Source organism: Thamnophis sirtalis, unplaced genomic scaffold (genome assembly GCF_051295495.1).
Source record: "Thamnophis sirtalis isolate CommonGarterSnake01/CBP01778 unplaced genomic scaffold, rThaSir2_p1.2 scaffold_12, whole genome shotgun sequence".
Lineage (NCBI taxonomy): Eukaryota > Metazoa > Chordata > Lepidosauria > Squamata > Natricidae > Thamnophis > Thamnophis sirtalis.
Window position 1 is genome coordinate 62,350,672 of NW_028261392.1, and position 27,900 is coordinate 62,378,571.

General features: G+C 40.8%; 2 protein-coding genes across 2 annotated transcripts in view; both read left to right on the plus strand.

Annotated features, from left to right (window-relative positions):
* Positions 1-1,243: 1,243 nt before the first annotated feature.
* Positions 1,244-23,976, plus strand: NPL (N-acetylneuraminate pyruvate lyase). Its single transcript, XM_087726945.1, has 12 exons — positions 1,244-1,313; positions 5,083-5,179; positions 8,812-8,885; positions 10,210-10,297; positions 11,821-11,878; positions 12,978-13,053; positions 14,518-14,610; positions 15,929-16,077; positions 16,808-16,854; positions 18,569-18,653; positions 21,896-21,935; positions 22,786-23,976. The coding sequence occupies exons 2-12, from the start codon at positions 5,115-5,117 to the stop codon at positions 22,941-22,943; spliced, it is 933 nt and encodes a 310-aa protein (XP_087583071.1). The 5' UTR covers positions 1,244-1,313; positions 5,083-5,114; the 3' UTR covers positions 22,944-23,976.
* A 3,713-nt stretch (positions 23,977-27,689) lies between these two features.
* DHX9 (DExH-box helicase 9) overlaps positions 27,690-27,900 on the plus strand; it is a 33,692-nt gene continuing 33,481 nt past the window's right edge. Inside the window, exon 1 of the mRNA XM_087726946.1 lies at positions 27,690-27,807. The gene's annotated coding sequence lies outside the window, so the exon portion shown is untranslated. The remainder of the gene's footprint in view (positions 27,808-27,900) is intronic.

A 27,900-nucleotide genomic window follows, 5' to 3' on the forward strand; every position in this document is an offset into this window, starting at 1 on the left:
ACATACATACATACATATATATATATGTTTTTTTATTTGTGCTGATAAATAAATAAAGGGAGACTGGTATAGATCTATTTCAAGCTATTTAGCTCTCATCAGCTAGCCATACCCTTACTGGGATTTGAACCTGGGCTATATTACATACTAGGCAGACTTCTTAGCCATTAGGCCACAGGCTCTTATCCTGTGGGAGGAAGGTCACTACTTCCATTCTCTGTCCTTCGGCTCGTCACAAGAGGTTCAAATCCCAGTAAGGGTATGGCTAGCTGATGAGAGCTAAATAGCTTGAAATAGATCTATACTAGTCTCCCTTTATTTATTTATCAGCACAAATACATATATTTGTATATATATTTGTATATACACACACATACATATACATATACATATATATATATACACATACATATATACATATATACATATATACACATATACACATACACACATACACACATACACACATACACACACACACATATATATATATATATGAATTGCAATACTTAACCACTATATGGATTAATAATTAATAATGAAAATCTATTCTTGGAACTCTGGATGATTGGTGACATTATGGTCAATTGAAAATATGAATGTATATTATAAATTAATGGGAATTCTCTGTTCTAATCTTCTAATCTGGAGACAGGTGATACTATAATACTTTAAAGACTCATTGTTATTTGATAGATAATTATGAATTCAAGGAAACAAGGATTGTTACAAATGAAAGAATATTAATGGTTAATTTGAACACATAATGCTCAATGACAGTGAAATATCCAGTTATTTTTAATGCAAAACCAGTGACGTTAATCCTAAACTTAAGAACTGATGCACAAAAACTTGTAACCAAACGACATGCTTGATGAAATGGAGGAAAGTTGCTCTTTTTTTCTTCTCTTGCTTTGTTTCGTATGTGTTGTTTTGTTTAAAAAAGAATAAAAACATAGATTTTTAAAAAAAAAAAAAAAAACAGGAGACGAACTTCCTCTCCACCACAAAGCCCTCCGAAGTTTCCCTAGGATATACACGCGTTTGAATTTTACTCCGCTATGAGTCCCTTGATTGATTGACATTTCTACGTTGTTGTTTTTTTGACACTTCCCAGCCCTGCAACCTTCCACACTGCGAAGAGTTAATTTCAAGGCAGCGGACTTAAGCATCGCTCCCGCGCATGCTCAGTATTTCCAAAAAGTGGGAGGGGGAAGAGAGAGAGGGGAAGGGAGGGGGGGGAGCGTCTCTTCTGCTTATTATTGTGAGTTTGAAACCGGCGTTGCACCGCATTGATCCCGAATAGCGGAGTGGTAAGTTGACTGTGCATTGCATCTTTGGGGAAGCCTTGGCTTAACTCGGATTGGAAAGGGAGAGTAGGAGGATAGAGCCCTCTTTAGGGTGCAAAAGGATCTCAAAACACCCGCAAACACAACATTAAAAACAAGGGGGGGAAATCATGACAAATCAAGACTAGCTAAACATCTACGCTGCAGCTGATATATTTTTTCTTTTTAAATAGCTTTACTAAATTTCAAAATTAAATCAAAATACAAACTTAACACAAAAGGAAAACCGGGACAATTTAAAAGTAACATGGGAAAGAAAACATAGCTTTATTAAATTTCAAAATTAAATCAAAATACAAACTTAACATAAAAGGAAAACCGGGACAAGTTAAAAGTAACACGGGGAAAAAACAAACACATCAAACAGCTACATAGTAGTGACTTCCTCCGACTTTTGTTCGATCCTGAGACGTAACAATGATTTAAATAAATAATTTATTTTAAATATGTTATTTAAAATAAATTAAAGAGCTATTTAAATTCAACGAGTTAAAATTTTGCTGTTAAAGTACTTAAAGTTATCAGTAACAATGTAAATAATAATAATAAGTTTTTAATAATAAATTTTAATACAGTTTTATGATAAATAAATAAGTAATAAAGTTTTTAATAATAAAATTAAATAAGAGCTATTTAAATTAAATAAATTAAAAATTTGCTATTAAAGTACTTAAAATTATTAATAATAATGTAAATAATAATAAAAGTTGTTAATAAATTTTAATAGTTTTATAATTAATAAATAAATAAATAAATAATAAAGTTTTTAATAATAAAATTAAATAAGAGCTATTTAAATTAAATAAATTAAAATTTTGCTATTAAAATATTTAAAATTATTAATAATAATGTAAATAATAATAAGAGTTTTAATAATAAATTTTAATAAAGTTTTATGATAAATAAATAATAAAGTTTTATAATAAATAAATAAATAATAAAGTTTTTAATAATAAAATTAAATAAGAGCTATTTAAATTAAATAAATTAAAAATTTGCTATTAAATATTTAAAATTATTAATAATAATGTAAATAATAATAAGAGTTTTTAATAATAAATTTTAATAAAGTTTTATGATAAATAAATAAATAATAAAGTTTTGTAATAAATAAATAGTAAAGTTTTTAATAATAAAATTAAATAAGAGCTATTTAAATTAAATAAATTAAAAATTTGCTATGAAAGTACTTAAAATTATTAATAATAATGTAAATAATAATAAGAGTTTTTAATAATAAATTTTAATAACGTTTTATAATAAATAAATAAATAATAAAGTTTTTAATAATAAAATTAAATAAGAGCTATTTAAATTAAATAAATTAAAATTCTGCTATTAAAGCATTTGAAAATTATTAATAATAATGTAAATCATAATCATTTAAACTCTTAAGATTAAATACTGGCTCATCTATTTCTTAATGCCCCTTTTACGAGAAGCAGGTGAGGCTGAGCCATATGCAAAAGCATTTGTGTTCAGGGAAGGTAGCCTTGGTCTGAAAGTTAGGTTTTCACAGGAGCTTAGAGAAATTTAGGAACTTTTTTTTTAATGTTTTTGCATAAAATGAAGAAGTTTGGCCTCTGCCAAGGAAATTGAGTGTATTTGTGCCCATGTGAAACATTAATTGGTCCAGTGCCTTTATTTGGATGAAACTTAACAAAATATTGGAGTTTGTAATAAGTTTTTTTCAAAATCCTTTCTCAGATTGTATGAGATAAACCTGTGCTGGAAGTTCCACCTATCATGTTGTTGCCTGTTAGGTGTTCTGAGAAAAGCCTGATTAAATTAGTTTACTGTAGATAGAAAGCAATGATTCTACTCTGTCTGAAAACAAAGTAAGATTACATTTTGCATTACCTTTGTTCTTTACAATTAACAGGGACACGTAATTCTAGCACTCCTTTACACAAATATAATATCTCTATAGTATTAACCAAAATAAATTATGCAATGAGTCCATGGAAGACAAATGCCAAATCTGATAGTAATATTGGGTAAATGCCCAAAATAAAACTCTCTGGGCTCTTCATGTGATGGGAGAGGGAAACAAATCTTGCTTTGTAAACTATAGCAATAGCAATAACAGTTAGACTTATATACCGCTTCATAGGGCTTTCAGCCCTCTCGAAGCGGTTTACAGAGTCAGGATATCGCCCCCACAGTCTGGGTCCTCATTTTACCCACCTCGGAAGGATGGAAGGCTGAGTCAACCCTGAGCCGGTGAGATTAGAACCGCTGAACTGCAGATAACAGTCAGCTGTAGTGGCCTTCAGTACTGCATCCTAACCACTGCGCCACCTCGGCATTGGATATGTTTTGGATTAAGACAAATTAAAATGTATCAACACCTAACAAAATCCATTGACCTGTTGCACTGGAATTTAGCAGATTTCACATCCCCTTAATGAAGTTGATATTCCTGAAATTTATCGGTTTTTAAAATTATTATTAATTCCAATGCTAGTCAGCGAAAGAAATAATTGTGATCTAGGTTGAATTGATGGGCATCTGGACCAGCCCAAAATGAATAAATCTGTTTTCCAAATCCAAATTAAACTGGGGTCCATACTAAAACCTCTGTTCATCGGTAGTAAGACTCTTGAATATCTTCCATTCATCTTCATTTAACAACCCCATAATCCCTTGAGGGGTGGAGTCTGGGCAATTGAATGGAGCTGGTTTCAAGGGCCGGATGCCCTTCCTGTCAGCAATGCGGAGTTTTGTTCAGCAGATAAATTCTCAATATGCCCAGAGAGAGAAAAATATCTGTCTCTACCTAGGATCGAGCTCACAGCCTCCTGATTGTGAGACGAGACCTCTACCTCTAGGCCACTGCACCGCCCCTCTTGAATATCTTCCATTGCTCTAAATCAGATCTAGTCAACGTATAACCTCAACATATTGTATTGTTGATGGACTCAATGTATTGCATTCTCCACTAAGCTGTTTGAGTCTAATGTTACTACAGGATTTGTGGCCAGAGCCCTGTACCAGAAATAGTAATTTGGCAATTTAATAAATTTATATGCCGCCCAATCCTGTAGGACTCTGGGCGGCTTACAGAAACAAAAATGAAAGGTAAAGTTAAAATAAAGAAGAGATACAATTTAAAAAAAAAACACACACCAAACATTCTGTTTAAGTGGGGCTGGACCTTGATCAACAGCCCCAGGCCTGCTGGAACAGCCAGGTTTTGGTGGCTTTTCAGAAGGCCGAGAGAGTGGGAAGGGTCCGGATCTCTACGGGTAGATCGTTCCACAGGGCTGGAGCAGCTACAGAGAAGGCCCTCCCCCGAGGAGCCGCCAGCCGGCATTGTCCGGTCGACGGCACCCGGAGGAGGCCCAACCTGTGAGATCTTATTAGTCTTTGGGAGGCATATGGCAGGAGGCGGTCTCTCAGATATCCAGGTCCTAAGCCATGTAGGGCTTTAAAAGTAATGACTAGCACCTTGAAGCGCGTTCGGAGACCAATAGGAAGCCAGTGCAGCTCGCGGAGGATGGGTGTAACATGGGTGTATCTAGGTACACCCGATATCACTCGCGCGGCTGCATTCTGGACCAACTGTAGTCTCCGAACACTTTTCAGGGGCAGCCCCATGTAGAGCGCATTACAGTAAGCAATGTTCTTGAAAGATGTTCACATATTTTTGGTCCTGAACTTTGCCTTAAAGTTTTAGTATTAACAGAAATCACCCATTGCTCAGGACTAATTTTCTTTCTGCTTATTCCAGTCATTTCTTCTATATCTGACTCAACTTGTTTCATGGCACTCCAGAAGAAACTACAGGGGCTGGTTGCCGCCACCATCACCCCAATGACTGAGGATGGGTAAGTGTTTTATAAATGCTAAAAGCAATATTAGATCAGTTTGATGGGCTTAGAAATTAATTTAAATGTACCATATTAAAACATCTTCAAATATAGGGGCACCTATCCTCCGCGAGCTGCACTGGTTACCGATCGGTCTCCGGATACGCTTCAAAGTGCTAGTTGTAACTTATAAAGCCCTTCATGGTATTGGACCTGGGTACTTGAGAGACCGCCTGCTGCCAATTACCTCCCATAGACCCGTTAGATCGCACAGGGTCGGCCTCCTCCGGGTTCCGTCTACCAGCCAATGCCATCTGGCTACCACCCGGGGGAGGGCCTTCTCTGTTGCAGCTCCGGCCCTTTGGAATGAACTCCCCGTGGAGATTCAGACCCTCACCCCTCTCCAGGCCTTCTGGAAAGCCGTCAAAACCTGGCTGTGCTAGCAGGCCTGGGGTTGATGAGTTCCCCTCCCCTCTCGACTTGTATGGCTGTATGACTCTTGTGTATTTTAATTACGTGTATTGTGTTTGTATCCCCTTTTTCCCCTTTTGAGTTGTTCGCCGCCCTGAGTCCCTCCCAGAGAAGGGCGGCATACAAATAAATTAAATCTACAATCTACAATGGCCTTCCGGATAGCAATAATTAACTAGTGGCTTGAGTCTTAACTATATTTGTTTTTGTGTGTCTTGGAAGTATTTAACATGCTTGAATTGCTTGAAATACCTTTTTCAACTACCCAAATGGAATGTATACTTTGCAATTTTCCCTTCTTGGATGTTTGCTAAAATCCATTTTTTCCTCTGCACTTTGCTTTTATCTTCCCTGTATTTAATATTTACTTTGGGAAAGGTTATTGGGGCTCACATTGTGCATGTATATGAATCTCTGTGTGTGACACCTATCAATATAGCTGGTTTTCCTGCGAGACCGCCTACTGCCACACTCCTCCCAGCGGCCGGTAAGATCCCACAGGGTAGGCCTCCTTCAGATGCCGTCAGCCAGACAATGTCGACTGGCGGCTCCCTGGAGGAGGGCCTTCTCTGTGGCTGCCCCAACCCTCTGTAACGAACTACCCCCAGAAATCCGGATCTCACCCACTCTCATGACCTTCAGAAAAGCTGTCAAGACCTGGCTATTCCGGCAGTCCTGGGGCTGTTGACCTCATCGTGGACGTCCAGGCCCGACTGGAATGAATGTATCTGTGTTTTTTTTTAACTTGTTATTTTATTTTTATTTTTTTTATTTTCCTTCTTTCCCCTCTTTGTAAGCCGCCCGGAGTCCTCCGGGATTGGGCGGCCTATAAATAAAATTAAACTTGAAACTTGAAGCTTTTCAAATCCTCAGGTGTGCCTGAAGTAGTGGTGGGATTCAAACTTTTTTACTACCCATTCTGTGGGCATGGCTTGGTGAGCATGGTGTGGCTTGGTGGATGTGGCTTGGTGGGTGTGGCATGGGAAGGATACTGCAAAATCCCCATTCCCTCCCAATCAGCTGGGACTCAGGAAGCAGAGAATAGATGGGGGCAGGGCAGAGGTGGTATTTACTCCGAACTACTCAAAAGTTCCGCTACCGGTTCTCCAGAACTGATCAGAACCTACTGAATTCCACCTGTCGTCTGAAGTCGTTTTTCAGTTTCTAGTCTATATAGGATCTCTCATCGGATACAGAAGTTCCCAATGCAGAGTCATGCCACTGCAATGTAGAATAAACCAAGAGCTTTTAGGAAAAAATAGCAATAGCAATAGCAGTTAGACTTATATACCGCTTCATAGGGCTTTCAGCCCTCTCTAAGTGGTTTACAGAGTCAGCATATTGCCCCCAACAACAATCCGGGTCCTCATTTTACCCACCTCGGAAAGATGGAAGGCTGAGTCAACCCTGAGCCGGTGAGATTTGAACAGCCGAACTGCAGGACTGCAGTCAGCTGAAGTAGCCTGCAGTGCTGCATTTAACCACTGCGCCACCTCGGCTCTCAGTATCAGTATCATACTATCAGTATCATTTGGCACTGGTCAATTTGTAGGAAGAAAATGCTGTAACAGACTTGTCTGATTTGTAAGCAGTCTTTTGTTAATATTTTGGAGACATTGTAGGCACATCCAGCTCCCATGCAAAGTCCATAGTACTGGGGAAGGTGGAATGAAACGGAGGAGAATGATCAGCAGCAGACATGATTGCAGTAGCAATGGGTACACACCATTGGATGAGTTGAAGGGCTTGGTTAGGCATTGATTATCCTGGAGAGAAATTCTATGTGGTTGCTGGAAAGTTGACATTGACTCGGTGGTACATCAATTTTTTTTTCCTATAACAAATAACACCTGTCAGAGACTTTATCCAACTTTATCCATAACTGTTAATGATGTTGATCACTCAGTAATCTTGTTTGGTAAACTTAAGAGAAGTTAGTGAACTATGAAGCTGCTTCATAGTTCCATGCAAGGATGGAGACACCCAAAATTAGCTTGACTTCCTCAGGCTATTGAAGATAATGTGACGTCAGCTTTGTATATGTGATGAAGAGTTTTGAGCAAAGCATAGTATTTATTTATTTATTTATTTAATTTGTATGCCGCCCACTCTCAAAGAGACTCAGGGCGGCTTACAAGTAAAAAAGGGGAAGGGAAGGACATACAAAAACAAGACAACATTAAAAGATCACTACATTCACAACTTAGGATGGGGCTGGACAAATTCAACAGCCCCAGGCCTGCCGGAACAGCCAGGTCTTGGTGGCTTTGCGGAAGGCCGGAAGGGTAGTAAGGGTCCGGATCTCCATGGGGAGATCGTTCCATAGGGCTGGAGCAGCAACAGAGAAGGCCCTCCCCCGGGGGGGTCGCCAGCCAACATTGACCGGCAGATGGAATCCGGAGGAGGCCTAATCTGTGCGATCTTATAGGCCTCAGGGAGGTAATTGGCAGGAGGCGGTCTCTCAAGTAGCCAGGTCCGATACCATGTAGGGCTTTAAAAGTAACGACTAGCACTTTGAAGCGTGTCCGGAGACTAATGGGAAGCCAGTGCAGCTCGCGGAGGATAGGTGTGATTACCTAATAAATCACCAAGGTACACCCACAATCGCTCGCGCAGCTGCATTCTGGACTAACTGGAGTCTTCGAACACTCTTCAAGGGCAGCCCCACGTAGAGCGCGTTACAGTAATCCAGTCTTGAGGTAAATTTGGAATGAGAAAGAATAGCACAGGGAGCAATGCCTTTTGTTACTTTCATATTTCTGGGACAAAATCGGTCTCTAGCTGGGAATATTTGAGACTTTTTGTTCTCCATTGATCCTACCTGGATTTTAATAGGAAAGGTGATGACAGAAATGCCTTTCTGCGTGGTCTAAAATTTGTTCCAAAGCAAAATTTTGAAAATCAAATAAAAATTCAACTCTTAACAGATTCCGTTTTGGACCACTTCCTGCTTCCTTTTATAAACTATTTTCCCCCTTCATAAAATGTACTTTGGGGAAAGTAGTAGAAGCTGCTAATTCAATGTTATTCACTATTTTGTACCAATGACAGAAGAGGGGGGAAAAATCTGACGCTCCAAGTCTTTAAGAACTTTAGTTTGGAAGATGTTACTCGTAAAATATTTTTATAACTAGCTCCATCTTCTCTGTTATGTTCCTTTTATTTCTTTTTCTTTTTAGAAACATCAATCTCTCTCTGATCAGCCAATATGTGGATTACCTAATAAATCAGCAAGGCGTCAAGAATGTATTTGGTAAGACGTAGATTAAACTCGGGCTGAATATTAAGAGCCCTGATGGCAGAGATGCTAAACAGTCCGCCAAGAACAATGATAAACTTTTTTCAGTGGGTAACTTTCAAATGTACTAAATGTGTAGCAGACTCCTGAACCAGGTGATTTCTTCTACCTCATATCTTCCATCGTTCCAACCATATGCTGATTATAAACATTGGATTGTTTAAATATAATAAGCTGTAATCTTAGTTTCAGATTTCATCTTGGGGGCCCTTTCCCAGTTCATGTACTAAGTGTTACAAAAGTGTTGATCCCTGGCCTGTGCTCACACGTTCTCTGTACTCATACCCAAGTACTGTTGTGGGAAAACCCTGTATAGAAAAGTGTTCTGACCCCCTCCTCCATCCAGTAACGAATGCTGAGACAAGCTTAACTGGAATGTACTTTATTAGCAAGACACCAACACCTCGGTGGCTGAAAGCCAAGCAGAACAACAGATAAGGACCTTGGCAGCAACTCAGACAAGCCTCGGCAGCAATCCAGCCTGCTAAGCTAGTACAAAAGTTCTCCAACTTTTAGTCAATGCGTTGACTTCTGCAAGAGGGGCGTGTGCACAAGCAGTCTTTTTATAGTCTGGAGAGGAGCCTAATGACCACCAGCTGAGTGCAATTACCTCCTGTACTTGCGCAACTGTTCCTGACGCCTAGTAGCTCTTCGGTGCTGTGCATCCAGGAACAACTCACTGCCAGCGTCCGGATCACTCTCTCTTGTCTCCTCCCCACTGGTTCAAGGCTCAGGTGCCTCCTGGTGGCCAACGAGCCTCTCTACGCCCTGTTCGGAGTCGGAACCCTATCCAGGGTCCTCCACATCCTCCAGAGCCGACTCATAGGGCCCCTCGCTTGTCGGAGTCTGGTGGCAGCTCCAACGGCTCCTGCTGGGCCACAACAGAAACAACAAATTTGTTTGTTGTAGGTATTTGGTATCCTTAAAGGAATGGATTAGGTTTTAGAAATAAATAATTGACTTTAAAGTGTTAAACTGATAAATTGATAAAATTGAATTTTTTTTAATCTTAAATGGATGATCTCTACTGCCCTTCAAATGTATTGATATTGAAATTCTGAGATGTTCCAATAAAGGAGAATATTTATAGCTCAGGGTTGAAATGAAGGGTCTTTCTATGCTTGCTTGTTTTCTTACAGATGTTGCATTACCCTAACTAGGCATCACCATAAGTGTTTGTAAGGAGGGAATGAAATGTGACACTTCTTTTAACTTTTTTTGGTTAAACACTTTATGTTCTATTTTTTAAATATGTCAAATGTATATATTTTAACAATAGTGAATGGAACAACAGGAGAAGGTCTATCCTTAAGTGTTCAGGAGAGAAAACAGCTGGCAGAGGAATGGGTGACTCAAGGCAAGGATAAGTAAGTAATTTTTGTGGCAAAGGTTGCAGTGCTTTCTGTGAAATTATTGCAAAACCAAGCAAAAAAACACTACATTGTGAAATCTGCATTCTCTGATTGCTGCTGTTGCTTTGAGATGCGCGTGTTTAAATACCGGTGAGCGAGATTCTTTTCCCAGAATATTTCAGAAGCGGTCATTGATAACAAGTTAATCTTTACTTGCAAATTCTCTGCTTCTTCCTGTTGTTGAATAAAGAGGAAAAATAGGAAGTTATTACTGTGAATCCTCAACCCGATTCATTTCAAAGCTGCTGGATTTCACTGTTTATGGTTCCTGATGGTTTGCTACTCAACTCAATTAAGTTCAACACATCTGGAATAATATCAACTTCTGATAGATTTCCCCAGAAAAGTAACTCTCTCGCCGTGTAATGTATATACTGATTTCTTCCATGGAAATTGGGCTTAAAAACTGTATTCACTGTTTTAAAAAATCCCATTTAGCTTTTCAAATCTGCCCATTTGCTGCGCATTCACTGCACTGGTTTTGAACAATCTCACTGGCAGAACTGAAGGCACAATTAGTCTCGCTTTAGCTAAGATTGTTTCATTATCTCTCAGATCCGGTATAATTTGATGTAGCTGCATGAATCTCTCATTAATAGAACAAGAAACACTTGAAATAGCTTAATTGTGCCACTGTCTTCTTATTTCTGGCTTTTGCTCCTGCCTGATATAATGCAGATAATTTTAACTGATTGGACACATTGAATTAGTTATATCTGCCTTACTTTGTCTCAAGCAGAAGATAGGTAGATACACTGGTTTAACCATCTGTTAGAACCAGTGACGTGTGGTGAGCTTCATGGCCGGTGAGGCAATCCCCCCCCTCCCTCCGTCCGATCCACATACCTTTTCCAGCTGTGGATTTCAACTCTCCTCTTGTCCGCCCGCCATGATGAAAATGTAAAAAATTAAATAAAAAAGCAACTTACTTAGGCAAGGCATGATTTGCTGCTCCCAGATCACGTGCCTCCTTTGCATAAGGAATCTTTCGCCTTTTAACCCTTGCTTAACTCTGAGCAAGGGTTAAAAGGCGAAAAATTCCTTATGCAAAGGAGGCCTGTAGTTCTCTCGCCTCCCCCTGCAGTTAGCACTAAGCAGACTCAGAGTCACTGTGACACTCGAGTCTGGCAGCAACTACCTTAGCCTTTTTAATTATTTTAAAAATTCTTTTCTTTTCCTCATGACACTGGTGAGGCCCCGCCTCCCCTGACTGCACATCCCTGGTTAGAACTATCTTTTTCACTGCCTGGTCAGGAGAAACAATAGCAATAGCACTTAAACCATGGGTGTCAAACTCGGCACGTCACATTGCCCTCGTGTGATGTATAACAACATTTCCTCCCTTAGTGGAGCTGGAGTGGGTGTGGCCTGAGTGTAACGCATCCGGTACACGGGCCGCCAGTTTGACACCCTTGGCTTACACCTTAGATTTATATATTGCTTCACAGTGTTAAGAAAAAAAATTCCTTTCCCTGCAGGCTGGATCATGTAATAATTCATGTTGGATCAATGAGCTTACCTGAATCCAAGGATCTGGTGAGTGTGTCTTTGCACTGTTCTCTTTGCGTCTATCTGTGTTGCTTTTTGCACAGCAGAATACTGAGGGCAAGGAGAAAAAAATTTCTAAACAAGGGGCGTTATTCCCAAATATAGCAATAGCAGTTAGACTTATATACCGCTTCATAGGGCTTTCAGCCCTCTCTAAGCGGTTTACAGAGTCAGCATATCGCCCCCAACAACAATCCGGGTCCTCATTTCACCCACCTCGGAAGGATGGAAGGCTGAGTCAACCTTGAGCCGGTGAGATTAGAACTGCTGAACTGCAGATAACAATCAGCTGAAGTGGCCTGCAGTGCTGCATCCTAACCACTGCGCCACCTCGGCTCAAATATGGTCTGAGAGATCCGAAAGGAAGCCAATTTCATTATCGCCGTAGTTGTTGGCCTTTCCATGTAAAACGAGATAGGAAACCTGATTAGATGAACTAGTTCTACTTAAGGCTTCATTAACGGAATTTTGCAAGTTTAAAGGCACAATACTCTCCCCACCAGTGGTTTGTTTCAAATAATTTAACAACCGGTTCTCTGTCCTAATGACCAGGTGGGTAGGTGGGGCTTAGTGGTCATGTGACCGTGTGGGCATGGCCAACTCAACATTACTCAGGTCGATGAGCACTTTGCCTTAGCTATTACAATGTAATAAGGGTTAACCGGAGAGGCAGTTTCTGTAAGGAGGGCAATAAAGATTAAGCTAGAAACAACACCAGAATGTTTCCTTCCTGCCTTCCTTACAGGATTAGCCCTGTAAAGCAGAAAAAAACCAAAAGAAGATTTCTTCCAACAACCGGTTCTCTGAACCTCTTAGAAAGTTAAGAACCGGTTCTCCCAAATAGGTGCGAACTGGCTGAATCCCACCACTGTCTCCCACCATTTTTAACTATGTCATCAATCAGGGTGGGTTCTTCCTACATTATTTATTCTTATGACTGTTAAGCCACTGGGGAGCTTATACTGTCTGATACCAGCAGCTCCTATTGTCATTCTAACTGTTTAGCATTTCTCATTTTCAGCATTATTTATTTGACAATAGCCATATCAATATCTCCCTTCAGTTCATTTCCTGTCTTCATTTCCAGGCCAAGCACGCAGCCCAGATAGGAGCGGATGGCATATCTGTCATTTCCCCTTTTTTCTTCAAACAGGTGACTAAAGGTGAATAGTTCGTTACATTTAACCAAATTGTTTTCCCCGCTTGTCGGGGGAAAACCTGTCAGCCGGGTTTCATAAATGCATAAGCGTGTAAATTAAAAATAAAGATGGATGGGCAATCTTTTGGCTAGAGGTTTGGGCTCATATTAAAAGACTCTGCAAATGTTTTGAATTGAAAAAAAGCACCATTATTCCGGTGAAGCTCCAAGCTCTGCAGAGAAAGCTGTTTGGGGAGTCCATAAGCTGCTCACAGCTGTGATAAAATATCGGAAATGGTAGTCGTTTTTACAAAACCAGCTCTTCAGCTGACTGCTGTTTCCAACCTATAATTTTCCCTCCAGGTTCCTCAAAATGCACACAAGCAGAGCTGTGTGTGTGTGTGTTCTTTTTGGTGAGAGTGTAGGGAAAAAAAGATGAATATAGCATTGCATTCAGAGGGTATATGGGAACAGCCCATATCTTGTGAAATCTCAGCCGCCAGATGAGGTTTGCAGAAAAGAAGAAATAGATCTTTGGAGTTCCTTGATGACAAAAGGCAAGATGGGCGTGCTGAGTTTCTGCAAATGAAGAGTGATTTGCACAGAAAAGTCCAGTTTTTATCATTCTATCCCTTTTTTTTTCAAACGGACTAAAGAAGATTCTATGACAGTGATGGGCAACTTTTTTGGCGTGGTGTGTCAAAAATCGGCAAAAAATCGAGCATAACTCGCATTGTGTGTCACTTCGACAAAAACATAATTTTGCGCAATTTATAGTTGCTGCTAATGGCGCTCACAGTTCCCGTTGGCACTCCGCTGTTCCCTGCTGTGGTGCGGTCGTAACCGACAGTCCCAGGAGTAGACTCTCTGTGCCGGCCTGACTGGAGAGAGGCACGCACTGTTCCCACGCTCCTCTCCTGCGGGTCCTCCCTCGCCGCGCTGATGACATGTGTGCGCACGGCACGCACGCCTTACCAGCAGCCCCTGCGCTCAGAAAGGGGCGGCGGCGATACAGTAAGTGAGTGTAAGCGGGGGAGATCACACGTCCTGCCCCCCCGTTCCTCCAGCACAGATTCTTTCATCCTCGGCGGCCGTGCAGGAGCCGAGGATGAATCGCATGAAATCCTGTGCGTGTCACCCCAAATGGCTACGCGTGTCAGCACTGACACGCGTGTCATAGGTTCGCCATCACTGTTCTATGAGAATCTTTGCTTGGAAAGAATTACTTTTTTGTTTGAGGCTTCTACTAAAGAGCCTGCCAAGATATGAACATTCAAGGAGAAGCTTAAACGTTTTCCGTTCTTATCCATCCTAGACACATGCCTGAATATTTACAAGCAGTAAAGAGACGTATGGTTTAACTGATAAGTTGAAGGACGCTGTCCTTGATGAAAGCCCATAGTAATGCTTTTCTTTTTGCTCTCCCCGTTTTCAGCTGTATATTTACAATTATTCTATGCTCCACATTGATTCCCTTGTCCTTCTTTAGATGAATTGGTTGCCTTCTTCCGGGATGTCGCATCTCAAGCTCCCAATATCCCATTCTATTATTATCACATTCCTCCAATCACTGGCATGAAATGTAAGTGCTACAAATGCAGAAATCCGAGTTTATTTCAAAATAACCTGGGTTATAAGCAGTTCTGTTTTATTTATTCAGTTTTACATTTTAAATTTCCGTAACTCCATTTTCACTGTCTCGAATTTTTAAACCACGTCTAAAAGTAATGTTCCTTTAAGACTGCTATTCTATGCTTCTTTTGTTCCAAAGAAACTTTCTTGGAATTGATTTATTGGTAAAGGTAGAGAATAAGACACTTCAAAATAATCTAGTACAGGTCATCCTTGACTTACAACAGTTCATTTAAGGACTGTTCAAAGTTATAAAGGCACTGAAAAAAGGGACTTAAGACCGTTTTTCACACTTATGGCTGTTGCGGGATCCCCATAGTAACATGATCAAAATTCAGACGCTTAGCAACTGACTCATATTTATGACCGTTGCAGTGTCCCGGGGTCATGTGATCACATTTTGTGACCTTCTGACAAGCAGTTGGGGAAGCAAGATTCGCTCCGGCCCTATGGAATGAGCAGCCCCCAGAGATCCGGGCCCTGCCCACTCTCATGGCCTTTCGCAAAGCCATTAAAACCTGGCTTTTCCGGCAGGCCTGGGGCTGTTGACCCCTTGACTGAGGTCCAGCCCCCTCCTGATTGGGTGTTTGTTGTGTTCCTTTTTTAACTTTGTTGTGTCCCATTCTCTTTTTTTAAAATTCTTTTTAATCTTTCTTTCATTTCTGTAAGCCTCCCGGAGTCCTTCGGGGTTGGGCGGCATAGAAATTCAATAAATGAAATGACTTAACAAACATGTTACTAGCCCAGTGTTTCTCAACCTTGGCAACTTGAAGATGTCCGGACTTCAACTCCCAGAATTCCCCAGCCAGCATTCGCTGGCTGGGGAATTCTGGGAGTTGAAGTCCAGACATCTTCAAGTTACCATGGTTGAGAAACACTGTACTAGCCTAACAACTGCAGAGATTCAGTTGTGGCAAGAAAGATGGTAAAATCGAACAAAACTCTCTTAACAAACGTCTCACTTAACGACAGAACTTTTGGTTTCAATTGAGGACCACCTGTAGTTGAGTCAGGTCCAAATATCTTAATTGGGAGTGGTTTAAAAAAAAAAATATTGGGAAGATGTCATGTTGCAAAAAGCTGCTCTAGGAAAAGCTTCCCACTTTTAATAACCACTCTTGGCTTTATTGAGTAGAATTGCAACACAGTACACATGTTTGATAAATAAGTTTATTTTTAGTTTATTACAGCAATGATGCAACAGTAATAATGACTCTCACTTGATCAGATGTGAACATTTTGTTTACTGCAAATCTCTTTTTGTGCAGTTTGTGCTGAAGAATTAGTAGATTGTATGAAAGAGCAGATCCCCACCTTTAAGGGGGTGAAGTTCAGTGACAGAGACCTTCTGGATTTGAGGCAGTGCCTACAAAAAAGCCAACAAGATAATTTTGTGTTTATGTATGGTGTGGATGAGGTAAGAGCTTTATATATAGAAAGTTGTTGCTTTTAGTAGACACCAAGTGGCCTCCTCTGAGAATACAACTAAATAGAGTTGTATTCTGAATATTCGTAGTGCTTTCCTTGAGCAAAATATGATATGTTTTAATGAAAATGCATGCTCTACAAAGCGGGAGCCCTTGTCTTTGACTGGTTTGGGTGTAAATGCTGAAACTTGTTGAGTAGAACAATCCCAAGAGAGAATGGAAAATCAATTGTATAAAAGAGCAGATCCCCACCTTTAAGAGCCAAGGTGGCGCAGTGGTTAGAGTGCAGTACTGCAGCCACTTCAGCTGACTGCTATTTGCAGTTCAGCGGTTCAAATCTCACCGGCTCAAGGTTGACTCAGCCTTCCATCCTTCCGAGGTGGGTGAAATGAGGACCCAGACTGTGGGGGCGATATGCTGACTCTGTAAACCGCTTAGAGAGGGCTGAAAGCCCTACGAAACTGTATATAAGTCTAACTGCTATTGCTATTGCTAATTGAAGGAGGGAATGAATAGCTGCATGGGATATCCAGGGAAATAGATGGGAAATGATTGCCATCTTGCCAGAGGACCTCTGTGTGTCAAAAACAACATGACTATATTATTATTGAATGTTGTAGGACTATGTCCATTACAACTGGTTTTACTGGAACACTTCTGGTGGCTAGAGTGATGCAGTGCAGTAAATAAAACCTACCATTTTTCTTTCTTACTAAGTAGCAACTCCTGAGCGCACTGGTGATAGGAGTAAATGGGGCAGTTGGAAGGTAAGTTGTCTTTTGTACATGACTGAAGGGCCTTTATGAATCGGGTGCTGTAACCTCTGTAGAGGGTCTCCGCAGGCAACTTGTTGAGTCCGACTCTCTGCGGGACAGGAGTTACACTAATATCAAAGAAATGGTGCAACAGAATCCTTGAAGAAAGGATGCAAAAAGAAGGGACAGAATGAAATGTGAATGGCAAGCATTAAAATATTTTTAAAAATTTATTTTAAATAATTAAATAGAATTTTTAAATGGTCTCATGGCGAGTTGGCCATGGCAAGTTGGCTGTGGCTAGATGTCCCATTCCCTTATGTAAAACAATCGTTCCAAAATGAATGTGTATTAAGGTGGGTTCACCGACAAAAGGGCGAACGACAAAAGCGCGCCCGACTAAACCGCGGTGACAAAACGGCGAGTTCTAAAGCGCGCTGACGAATGAGCGCTGAAGCGCAGCGACAACAGCGCAGCGACAGAAGCGCACTGTAAACCTAACCCTAAACCTAACCCTAACCCTAAACTTAACCCTAAACTTAACCCTAAACCTAAACCTAACCCTAAACTTAACCCTAAACCTAACCCTTACCTTAACTTAAATCGCGCTTCTGTCGGTGCGCTGTTGTCGCCGCGTTGATGACGTCGCGGTTTTAGCGCTGCGGTTTTGTCTGCACGCTTTTGTCGTGCGCGCATTTGTCAGGTCACAATTAAGGTGTGCTTGAACTTTTAACTACTTAAAACTTCCTATCCAAATTTATTCTAATTATCAGCCAGCGTTTTCCCCCAGATCTTTTGAGACATTAACTAAAAGCACCCATCTTGAGAACTGTCTTCTCAGAATTGTTTAGCCCTTAAGAATTAAATAGTAAGAAAAATCCTTCTGAGCCCTATTAGACAAACCCCAAGTCATTGCCATTCTGATACATTTAAGAGCCAATTAATACAACTGATGGTGAATAATATTGCATTGGTGTAATGGTTTGGATCAGGGTGTATCCTCACCAGAGGTGGGTTCCTACCAGTTCGCACCTATTTGGTAGAACCGGTTCGTCAAATCTACCGAACCAGTTAGAAGAGGTTCCACTAGTGGATCCGGAAAGCAGGCCACACCTACAGAAGTGGTTCCAAAATTTTTTGAAACCCACCACTGGTCCTTGGATATGATTATTCTACACTATCATGCTCATATTTATAAAATTCAGTGCCTCTGTGAAAGGAAAGGATGACGACTGCGTTTGTGGTGCAATCAGAACATTGCGTGTGTTGAAGTTGTTTTAACGCAAACCAAAGATGCCTTTTAAAAAACAAGTTTGCATCATATTCTTATGCATGCCAGTGCTGTGTGTGAGGTCATTTAAGGTGGTTCTGACAAGTGTCGTCGGCATCTTCATATCTGGTCACATGGGCGGCAAGCCACTCCCATCCGGCCACATGGGCGGCAAGCCACTCCCACAAAGGAGGCCACACCCACAGAGTAGGTTCGAACAATTTTTGGATTTTTGATCCTCACCTAATAGTTAATGGGATTTGTTTAACCACAGCAATGGACTGCTAAGATTGTGGTCACTAAGCAGTGCAGTCACATCATGTTGCATTTTATGAGCATAACGCTTAGCAGTGGAAATTCTGGTCTCAAAATACTGTTGTTAACCAACGATTGCCTGCTTGTGTAGACAAGTCTTGAATGCTTTAATTTATTTTTATATCTCTCTTTTTTTAACAGTACATATAACTACTTGGGTAGAATTCATAACGTAATACTGGAAGCTTTTGCCTCTGGAGATTTGAATAGAGCACAAAAATATGAGGTATGACGTTTCCGGCTGAAAAGTAAAGTCTTAAGGTCAAACTTAACCTGATGATTACATGGACCCATTCATGTTAGTTTTAGTTTTATTTACTAATATGAAAGTGGTTTGCCATTGATGCCTTCTGGATTTTGGTTGCTGTTACTTTTCACTTTAACTTAGAACGTGGGATCTCCCATTGATGTCCTACCCAAGTAGTAAACTTAACAGATCACATACTTAGATCCCTGTGTGTGTGTGTGTGTGTGTGTGTGTGTGTGTGTGTGTGTGTGTCAGTGGTGGGTTGCTCATCCCGTTCCAACCGGTACGGTTGGAATGGGGCCGGTGGCATCCTTGTGCACGCGCGCAATTCACTCATGCGTCCTAGCGCCTGCGCGATGCTCCAGGTGCTTGCAGAGAATCGCGCAGGAGCTGTATGTGCCATGCGCCTGCGTGGAAATGCAGAAGCTTTCAAAGACCGGTAAGGAGCGCGGGCAGGTGGGTGGGCCCTTCGGCGTTCCCGGAAGTTACTTAACATCCGGGTTCACCGACCAACCGGTCCACGCGGATCGCCGCAGACCGGTTGAAACCCATCCCGGTGTGTGTGTGTGTGTGTATGTGTGTGTGTGTGTGTCCCCGACTAAAGCCAGTTGCAAGTTGCTTGTTGTTTGCTATAATTACCACTGGGAGTCAGGGTTCATGTAAATTTAATAAATGAAACTAAATTAAAAATTAAACCACAGCATGCATTACAGTCCTATGAAAGTATTATGAAATTGAAAGAGTGGGATTGATTCAGAAATATTATACAGATTACAAGAGAGTGGAACTATGTTTGGATGAATTAATAGAAAGAGATAGACAATGGCAACAGACTTAAACAATTCTTTAAGTTAGATTACTGCTGATGGGAACATATCAGGTTGTGATCCATGATAAGTCAGAATCTGAAAAGAATAATCTCTAAATGTCCCCCCCTTTCTCATTGATAGAAATTAGTGTGAAATGGCATAATGGAATGTAATTCCTTTAGCCCCATTAGTCCTCTGGGATCTAATATATCAATACAGATCTTGGATAATTTTTGCCTGAAGTGAAGTTTTAAAAAATTGGAATGTCATCTGTGTAATGATATCTTGCTTAGTATGCTCAAGTAATACTGCTATTACTTTCTGAAATAACATATCCAAACAGGGCAATATAATGATTATATGTTCATTATCCTCCTCAGAAGGCTTTTATGACTAATAGCCTCAAAAGCAACTGAAAACTCAAGAATTAACGTTCATATTTGCTCTTGATAAGGTCTTCTAGGAGTGATCCAATCAGTGTCCCTTTCAAAACTGTACATGTTCTGTCCCCACTTCTCCGCTCGTTAACAAACGGCAGGCAAACAAACTTAAAAGGAACTTTCTTTATCAGTTCTCAGCTCAGACTGGCTTCGAGCCCAAAAATAACATAAATACAGTCTCTGACCAGATAACAGAATACAAAACAAATCTCTCTTACGGCAACACAAGTTGAACAAAACGAAAGCAAAGCACTTCTTCCAAAGTCTCTACGAATCAGGGTTACAGAAATCAAAGCACTTCTCCAAGGGTATCTTCTTGAATCAGGGTTACAGAAAACAAAGCACTTTTCCAAGTGTATCTTACATAAACCACGACTGATGATCAATCAAAGTTGAACGAACCAAGGAACGTTGACTCCTGCAACTAGGGCGTGGCACCATCCGTCCTTTTATCCCCAAAACCCCACTAATGAGCCCCAGCTGCATCGTTAATCTTGCATTCTGAAAAGACTCATAGAAGACTGCTGCTGAGTCACAACATGTACCTAAGACCAGATTAAAATAGAATCAGGTAATTACTCTCCTAAAAGAAAATATGAAATATTTCCACAGTTCTGTGTAATGAATCATATAAATGTTAGCCTATAAAGGTCTTTTGAATCACAGAATTGTTCTTATATTCTTATCATTCATAGTGGCAACAAAGAAATACGGTACTTTCCCTCTTATGCCCCCCCCCCATTAACACCTTATTCCCCATGAATTATTTTAAAGTAATTTTGACAACTTCCAAGTTGACAGCTATTACTATGATAAGAAAAGTCATAGTAATGACTATAGACTTCAGTGTACGTTGTGTGAAGAATTTATGTAGCAACTACTCAATCCAACTGCCTTGTTACAAAAGAATATATGGAAGTAACCTTCAGCTATTACAATAGTTTAGTGGTAGGTTTCGGCGGTTTTGTCGACGCGCATTTGTTGGGTCACGACCGGTATGGGGATGTGGCCACGCCTCCATGGAACCGGTCCGCAAAAGTACAGCAAATTTCTAGAACCGATACGCCTGAAGAGGTGCGAACCGGCAGGAACCCACTTTTGCAATAGTTGCTTCAGAAACCTTTTTCTGGTTGTTTCCATCAAGACAATTGGCACAGACCCACAGCTGTCTATTGGATTTGAATATAATACTAACTGCATTAGATGAATTATAATAATAATAATAATAATAATAATGATGATGATGATGATGAAGATGATGATGCCAAATGCAGACTTTGCAAAGAAGCTGATGAAATTGTTGATCACATACTCAGCTGCTGTAAAAAAATCGCGCAGACTGATTATAAATTGCGGCACAATTCAGTAGCACAAATGATCCACTGGAATCTGTGCAAAAATTATAATATTAAAACAGCAACAAACTGGTGGGAACATCAGCCTGAAAAAGTCACCGAAAATCAGATGGTCAAGATCTTGTGGGATTTCCGTATACAAACAGACAAAATACTGGCGCATAATACACCAGACATCACACTGGTTGAGAAAAATAAGGTCACAATCATAGACATCGCAATACCAGGGGATAGCAGGGTCGCCGAGAAGGAACATGAAAAAATCGCAAGATACCAGGACTTAAAAATTGAAATTCAACGACTATGGCACAAACCAGCAGTGGTAATTCCAGTGGTAATTGGCACACTGGGTGCTATTCCAAAAGCACTGGAATTACATTTAAAACAGTTAAAAATTGACAAAATCACCATCAGTCAAATGCAAAAAGCCGCACTGCTTGGATCTGCACGCATATTACGAAAATACGTTACGACGTCCTAGGCCCCTGGGTGGGGCCCGACTAGTAACCAATGCCAAATCCGGCGAAACAACTGGCCGCTGTGATACAATTGTACAACAATAATAATAATAATAATACAGTTGAATAATAATAATAATAATAATTTGTTTCCCTTAGTTTTGTGTTCAGGAGTTCTTCGGCTTTCTCTTTTCACTAGGTAAGTACTTCAGTAATTTAACTCATTTGCTAAATAGCTCACTAACATTGACAGAATGCTTCTCAGTTGTCCCTAAATAGTTTCCATCTCCCAGAAGTTCAGTTCTGTAGAATTCCATTCAAGCATGTTTCATTCATTTCCTTTATAAATTGCCCTTCGTATTTTCTTCTACTGGTGGTCTTCTCTTAATGGTAATTGGGCCTGGCAGCTCCATTGTCAAGTAATGCAATCTTTAAAGTACAATATCACATAACAGTGCTGCTTAGCAACAATTCCAGCAGTCCCCAATTATTGTTGTAAAGCAAACATTGTCAAGCAAAGACTTCATGTGTCCACATCTTTTGACTTCCTGCTGGCTTCCCCATTGACTTTGCTTGAGAGGTGCCGATAGGGAAGTTCACAAATCGCAATCGCATGACTGGGGGGGTGGGTGGGCATTGTAAAGGTTAGAAATCTGGGCTGGTTGCTGAGTGCCCAGATCAGGCGTGACCCGACAAATGGGCGCACAACAAAACCGCGCCGACAAAATCATGGGCAGCCCCAAGTAGAGCGCATTACAGTAATCCAGTCTTGAGGTAACGAGGGCGTGAGTGACTGTTTGAAGTGCCTCCCGGTCCAAATAGGGCCGCAACTGGTGCACCAGGCGAACCTGGGCAAAGCCCCCCCCCCCCCTGGTCACAGCCAACAGGTGATGTTCCAAAGTCAGCTGCGGATCCAGGAGGACCCCCAAGTTGCGGACATTAACACATAATTAACACATGTGACATTAGTGAGATTAACAGATCACTAAAAAAACTATCAATTGATATGCTATAGTACGTTAACTGAATTATTTTTGCATTTTGGGCAGGCTTTGGTGTGCCACAAATCAAAGCGGTCATGACATTAATTTCCGGGATCCCGATGGGCCCACCGCGACTTCCACTTTCACCTGCCTCTGATGACTTCATTGTGAAAGTAAAAACCAAACTAGAATGGCTGAATAACTGTCTCTCTAGTTCAGTTTAAAACTCACGGTGGTCTTAAAACAACATCCATCTAATTTGATAAACCGGTAACTTGAAATGTAGTATTTGAAATACTTGAGGATTGCACCATTTTCTTGAGGTTTCATGAATCTGGCTTGGACTGCTTCGTATCCAGAATGATCTGCCCTTCTTTGTGCAGAAGGTGATACCTGCTTCTAGTCTGCCAAGTTTTCCAGGAGAAAGAAACTTAACATTGAAAAAAGGAAGATCTTGTTTCCAACAAATAAAAGGAGTCTTATCTCCTGAAATTCTTCTGCAACCTTAAAGAGCAGGCCACAATTAAAGCAACTGATTTATTTCTTATTACTTTCATAATCCTGAAGCGATGAACAATAATGCTGTGTTCAAAGCTCTACATTTATAGAACCCAAACTCTAGAAGTCTTTTTACATTTACTCTTGAAATTTGCACACTGTTGAAAACTTGAAATAGGAATATGTCCAATTGGAATAACAAACTGCAATTAACAAGTACCCTGTTTCCCTGAAAATAAGACCTCCACGGATAATAAGCCCAATTGTGCTTTTGAGCGCATGCGCTAAAATAAGCCCTCCCCTGAAAATAAGCTCTCCCCAAAGATATTGCAACATGGCAGCATCAATGAGGTGACCACGCTCGCCACCTCTGCACTTCAAAAATAATAAGACCACCCCGAAAATAAGGCCAAGTGCTTATTTTGGGGGTCAAAATAAAATAAGACCCTGTCTTATTTTCGGGAAAACGCGGTATTTTCTAGATTTTTTTTTAAAAAAAAACAAGCACTATTTTTTTAAATAATGAAAGAGTAACAAAAAAGGGAAAAAAGCTAACTATACACTCCTTGCCTAGAAGGCTGAACAACAAAATATTATTTAAAAAAGAAATAACCTGGAATTTCATTCAATTTATCTAGGATACATGCATTCATCTTTACAAAGAAGTAAATCATGAAATGGAATTTATTCTCAGCATGATGTTTTGAGCCTTATGTTTTTGTTCACTACCAAGTTTTCAAGGCAGCCTATGAGATAAGGGTTTGCCAGTGATGTGGAGGTAGGGGAGGCAGAGCCTCACCACTGTCATCATGAAAAGAAAAGAAAAATGGAAAAGGAAAAAGGCTGGGGTAGTTGCTGCCAGAGTCACAGTGGATGACTCTGCTTAGTGCTTAACTGTGTAAAAAAGCCTCTGAAAAAGCGCCCTCTACAGGAGGAGGCAGGAGGACCACGTGCCTCATTTAGTCTGAGTTTATGATCACTCGAGCAGAGTTAAGCAAGGGTTAAAAGCCGAAAAATTCCTTATGTAGATGAGGCACGTGGTTCTCTCGCCTCCTCCTGTAGAGGGCGTTTTTTTTAAGAGGCTTTTTTAAACAGTTAAGCAGAGTCATCCATTGGGGACTCTGGCAGCAGCTAACCCAGCCTGACCTCAGCAGCTCTTGCCTTTTTCCTTTTACATTTTTTACATTTTCATCATGGCAGACAAGAGCAGAGTTGAAATCCTCTGTGATTGTGAAAGAGCTGGAAAAGGTATGTGAGTCGGAAGGAGGGGAAGGAATTCAAAATTAATGTAATTTGTAAGTAATTGTAAGGAATTTGTGTGTGTGTGTGTTTTTCTTCACTCAGAGGGAGAGGCAGGGAGGGCAGCCCACCAGCTTTCTTTCTCTGTGTCGGGCAAAAGCCGCTTTCTTTCTTTTTGCCTCACCAGCCATAAACCTCACCGCACATCACTGGTGTTTGCCTCAAAGTATATTATAATATTGCAGGAAAAATGAAAGCTCTTTACAAATAATGGTGATGTGTCAAATACATCCTGACTCTTGTATGTTTAGCATACAGGTAATCCTTGGATTATGACAGCAATTGGGATTAAGATTTTATACCCCCCGAAAATGTATATTGAAATGTGTTGAACCTCTTGCCGGTTGCATTAGAAGATGGGAAAGATAATTCTTCCTGAGAAATTGTTCAGCCCTTTGTTTCTAAATGAAGACTTAACTTTTAAAATTCTTTCTATTATAATCCATTAGTTTTTGGTCTTGTAGAAAACGAGGAGCTTCAAAATCCAATCATATTCTTTATTTATAATCTTAATTATAATTTGCTTCCAGGTGGGGCTTTAATGAATAATTGCCCACCCATTGTTTATACTTGCTGTTTTTTCTATAACTACCATTAATTTTCTTGTTCCCCAAATTCCATCAGTGAGAAAAATATACAAGGGCTTCATGATGCCTTTTGATAGTTACAGGTAGGAGTCCTCTGCCTAAAAATACTATTACTATCTGAGTCATACACCTGAGTTGGTCGAGTAGGTGCACTTTCAAAGCTAATATAAAATGAATTTCTGCTTCTGTTAATAAATATCGAAATACGTTAAATGTTGACAGAACAGAGGAAAACAAAGAAGAACGACTGATTGTTTCACAGCAGCCGGTTCCCTGCTGATGCCTGATTGCTAACTACTGCTAATTGTTTCCCTAAATGCTGTTGATTGAGTAAAGATTGTTTCCCAAGTGACTGTGCAATGTGTCCAATTGGAGTATTGCTTTTGATTACCCTTTTGAGGCAAATGGGAAGTAATTGTTCCATTTTACTCTGCCCTGGTTAGATCCATTTGTAGTACCCTAATTTTAGAACAAGTTGAAAGAGGGTTACTGAAGTGGTAAATGATGTGGAAACCAAATCCTTTGAGGGATAGTTCAATGATTAGAGCAGTGTTTCTCAACCTTGGCAACTTGAAGATGTCCGGACTTCAACTCCCAGAATTCCCCAGCCAGCATTTGCTGGCTGGGGAATTCTGGGAGTTGAAGTCCGGACATCTTCAAGTTGCCAAGGTTGAGAAACACTGGATTAGAGTATAGGAAAGTGAAAGTGAAAGGAACATATAGTAGTGTTTTCAAATACTTGAAAAGGGTGGGTTACAGTGGTGGGTTTCAAATTTTTTTTACAACCTCTTCTGTAGGTGTGGCCTGCTTTGTGGGAGTGGCTTGCTGGCCATGTGACTGGGTGGGTGTGGCTTTCCAGCCATGTGACTGGGTGGGCGTGGCCAACTTGTGAAATGTGGTGAAATTCACTTAATAACACTCTTGCTTAGCAACCAAAATGTTGGCTCAGAAACTCTGGCATTTGAAGCACGCAAGTCTTAAAGCTGTCAAGTTACAAGACCCTTGCACCCCTAACCCTTTAGGGGAAAAAAAAACCCAGGGGTGTTCAAAGTTGACAGCTTTAAGACTTGTGGACTTCAACTCCCAGAATTCCTCCTCTCGCTTTTCATCTTGATAATGTGCGGACGGGCAGGGGGAGGGAGGGCGCTGGAACCGGTTCTAAACGGCACTGTAGATTTGTGGAACCTCTTCTAGAGAAGAGGTTAGAACTGGCAGGAACCCACCCCTGGTGGGTTGGCTTATTTTTTATTGACCCAGGGGGCAGAACAGATCCAATGACAGAGGAATTTCCTGACTGTCTAAGCTATAAGTCAGCAGAGCCGGCTGCTTTATGAAGGAGTTCTCCTACCACTGACTTCTATGAACAGAACCTGGATGATCACCTGCCAGAAATGCGTTAATGCAGTGACCTCCAACCTTTTGGATACCCAGGACCAGTTCTGTGGAGAGAGGGTTTTTTTCACGGACTGGTGGGAGTGTGATATTCCTGTGCTGCTTGCCTCTGCCCCACATACTTTGCCTCCCACATACACCATGAGCAACATGGCTAAGGAATCCAATATATAGCTGAATTAGACAAGTAATTACATCTGGACTTGGGGAAAAAGTTAATAGTATTCTATACCCTTGAAGGAGTTAATTTACCAACAGGAAGATTTTATGTTGCCACGTGAAATAATCACTATTCTGCTTTTATATACTGTATGTGCAAGCTTAAACGCTAAGTCTGCACCCTCAGTTTTCATTATAATTTAAGCTCTCTCTATGGTTCCTATTCCCCAATCGTGTATGAAGCAATTATTTCATGAACCTGTGAAATAGTCTTTGACCCATAAGGCACTATGGGAGTGCCGAGGTGGCGCAGTGGTTAGGGTGCAGTACTGCAGGCCACTTCAGCTGACTGTTATCTGCAGTTCCGCGGTTCAAATCTCACCGGCTCAAGGTTGACTCAGCCTTCCATCCTTCCGAGGTGGGTAAAATGAGGACCCGGATTGTTGTTGGGGGCAATATGCAGACTCTGTAAACCGCTTAGAGAGGGCTGAAAGCCCTATAAAGCGGTATATAAGTCTAACTGCTATTGGTATTGCTATTACTACTGTTATTCTTTTAAGGTGCCCCGAGTATTGTTTGCTAAGACAAATAAGTTCCCCTCCCGAGATCCCCACTTAAAAGAGTACAGTATTATCAATAGGTTTCTATGATGTCCTCTTAATATGTTATCTATCATCTGTTTATTACCCCAAGGACAAGTTCTATGAGCTTTTTCTCGTCCTTTTTTTATGTGCTTTCCAAGAACCAACACATTACACCAGTGGTCTCCCAACCTTGGCAACTTTAAGACCTGTGGACTTCAACTCCCAGAGTTCCTCAGCCAGCTGGCTGAGGAACTCTGGGAGTTGAAGTCCACAAGTCTTAAAAGTGGCCAAGCTCGGAGACCACTGCATTACACAATTCCCATTCAGAAAGCCTGTACACGCCATTCCCTTATATACCTTGCAATTCTATGCCTTCCCGCGGGAGGCGCTGTACTCATCGCGCTCCCAAAGAGACGTTCTTCGAAACGAAGCCGTTAGTCTGCGCAAGCGTAAAGCCGCCGCCATCTTGAGAATGTGCTGAGGACGGGAGTCTGCGAGAGGGGCCTGAGCGGAGCGGACGGCCTTCCGCGTTGCCTCGCCTTCCTCTAGACAAAAGTTTTCAAGACCAGGTTAGGTTGCGTCTATTTTTTTTTCTAAAAAAACAAACATGCGTATCTATTTTTTGCGCAATGGGGCCGCCGTGCGTTTCCGAATGTAAAACA

Coding starts and splice junctions, on each gene's coding strand:
- NPL (XM_087726945.1), top strand. CDS start 5,115: ATGGCACTCCAGAAGAAACTACAGGGGCTGGTTGCCGCCACCATCACC. Junction 8,886..10,209: donor AGGCGTCAAGAATGTATTTG/GTAAGACGTAGA, acceptor TTTTAACAATAG/TGAATGGAACAACAGGAGAA. Junction 13,054..14,517: donor CTTCAAACAGGTGACTAAAG/GTGAATAGTTCG, acceptor GTCCTTCTTTAG/ATGAATTGGTTGCCTTCTTC.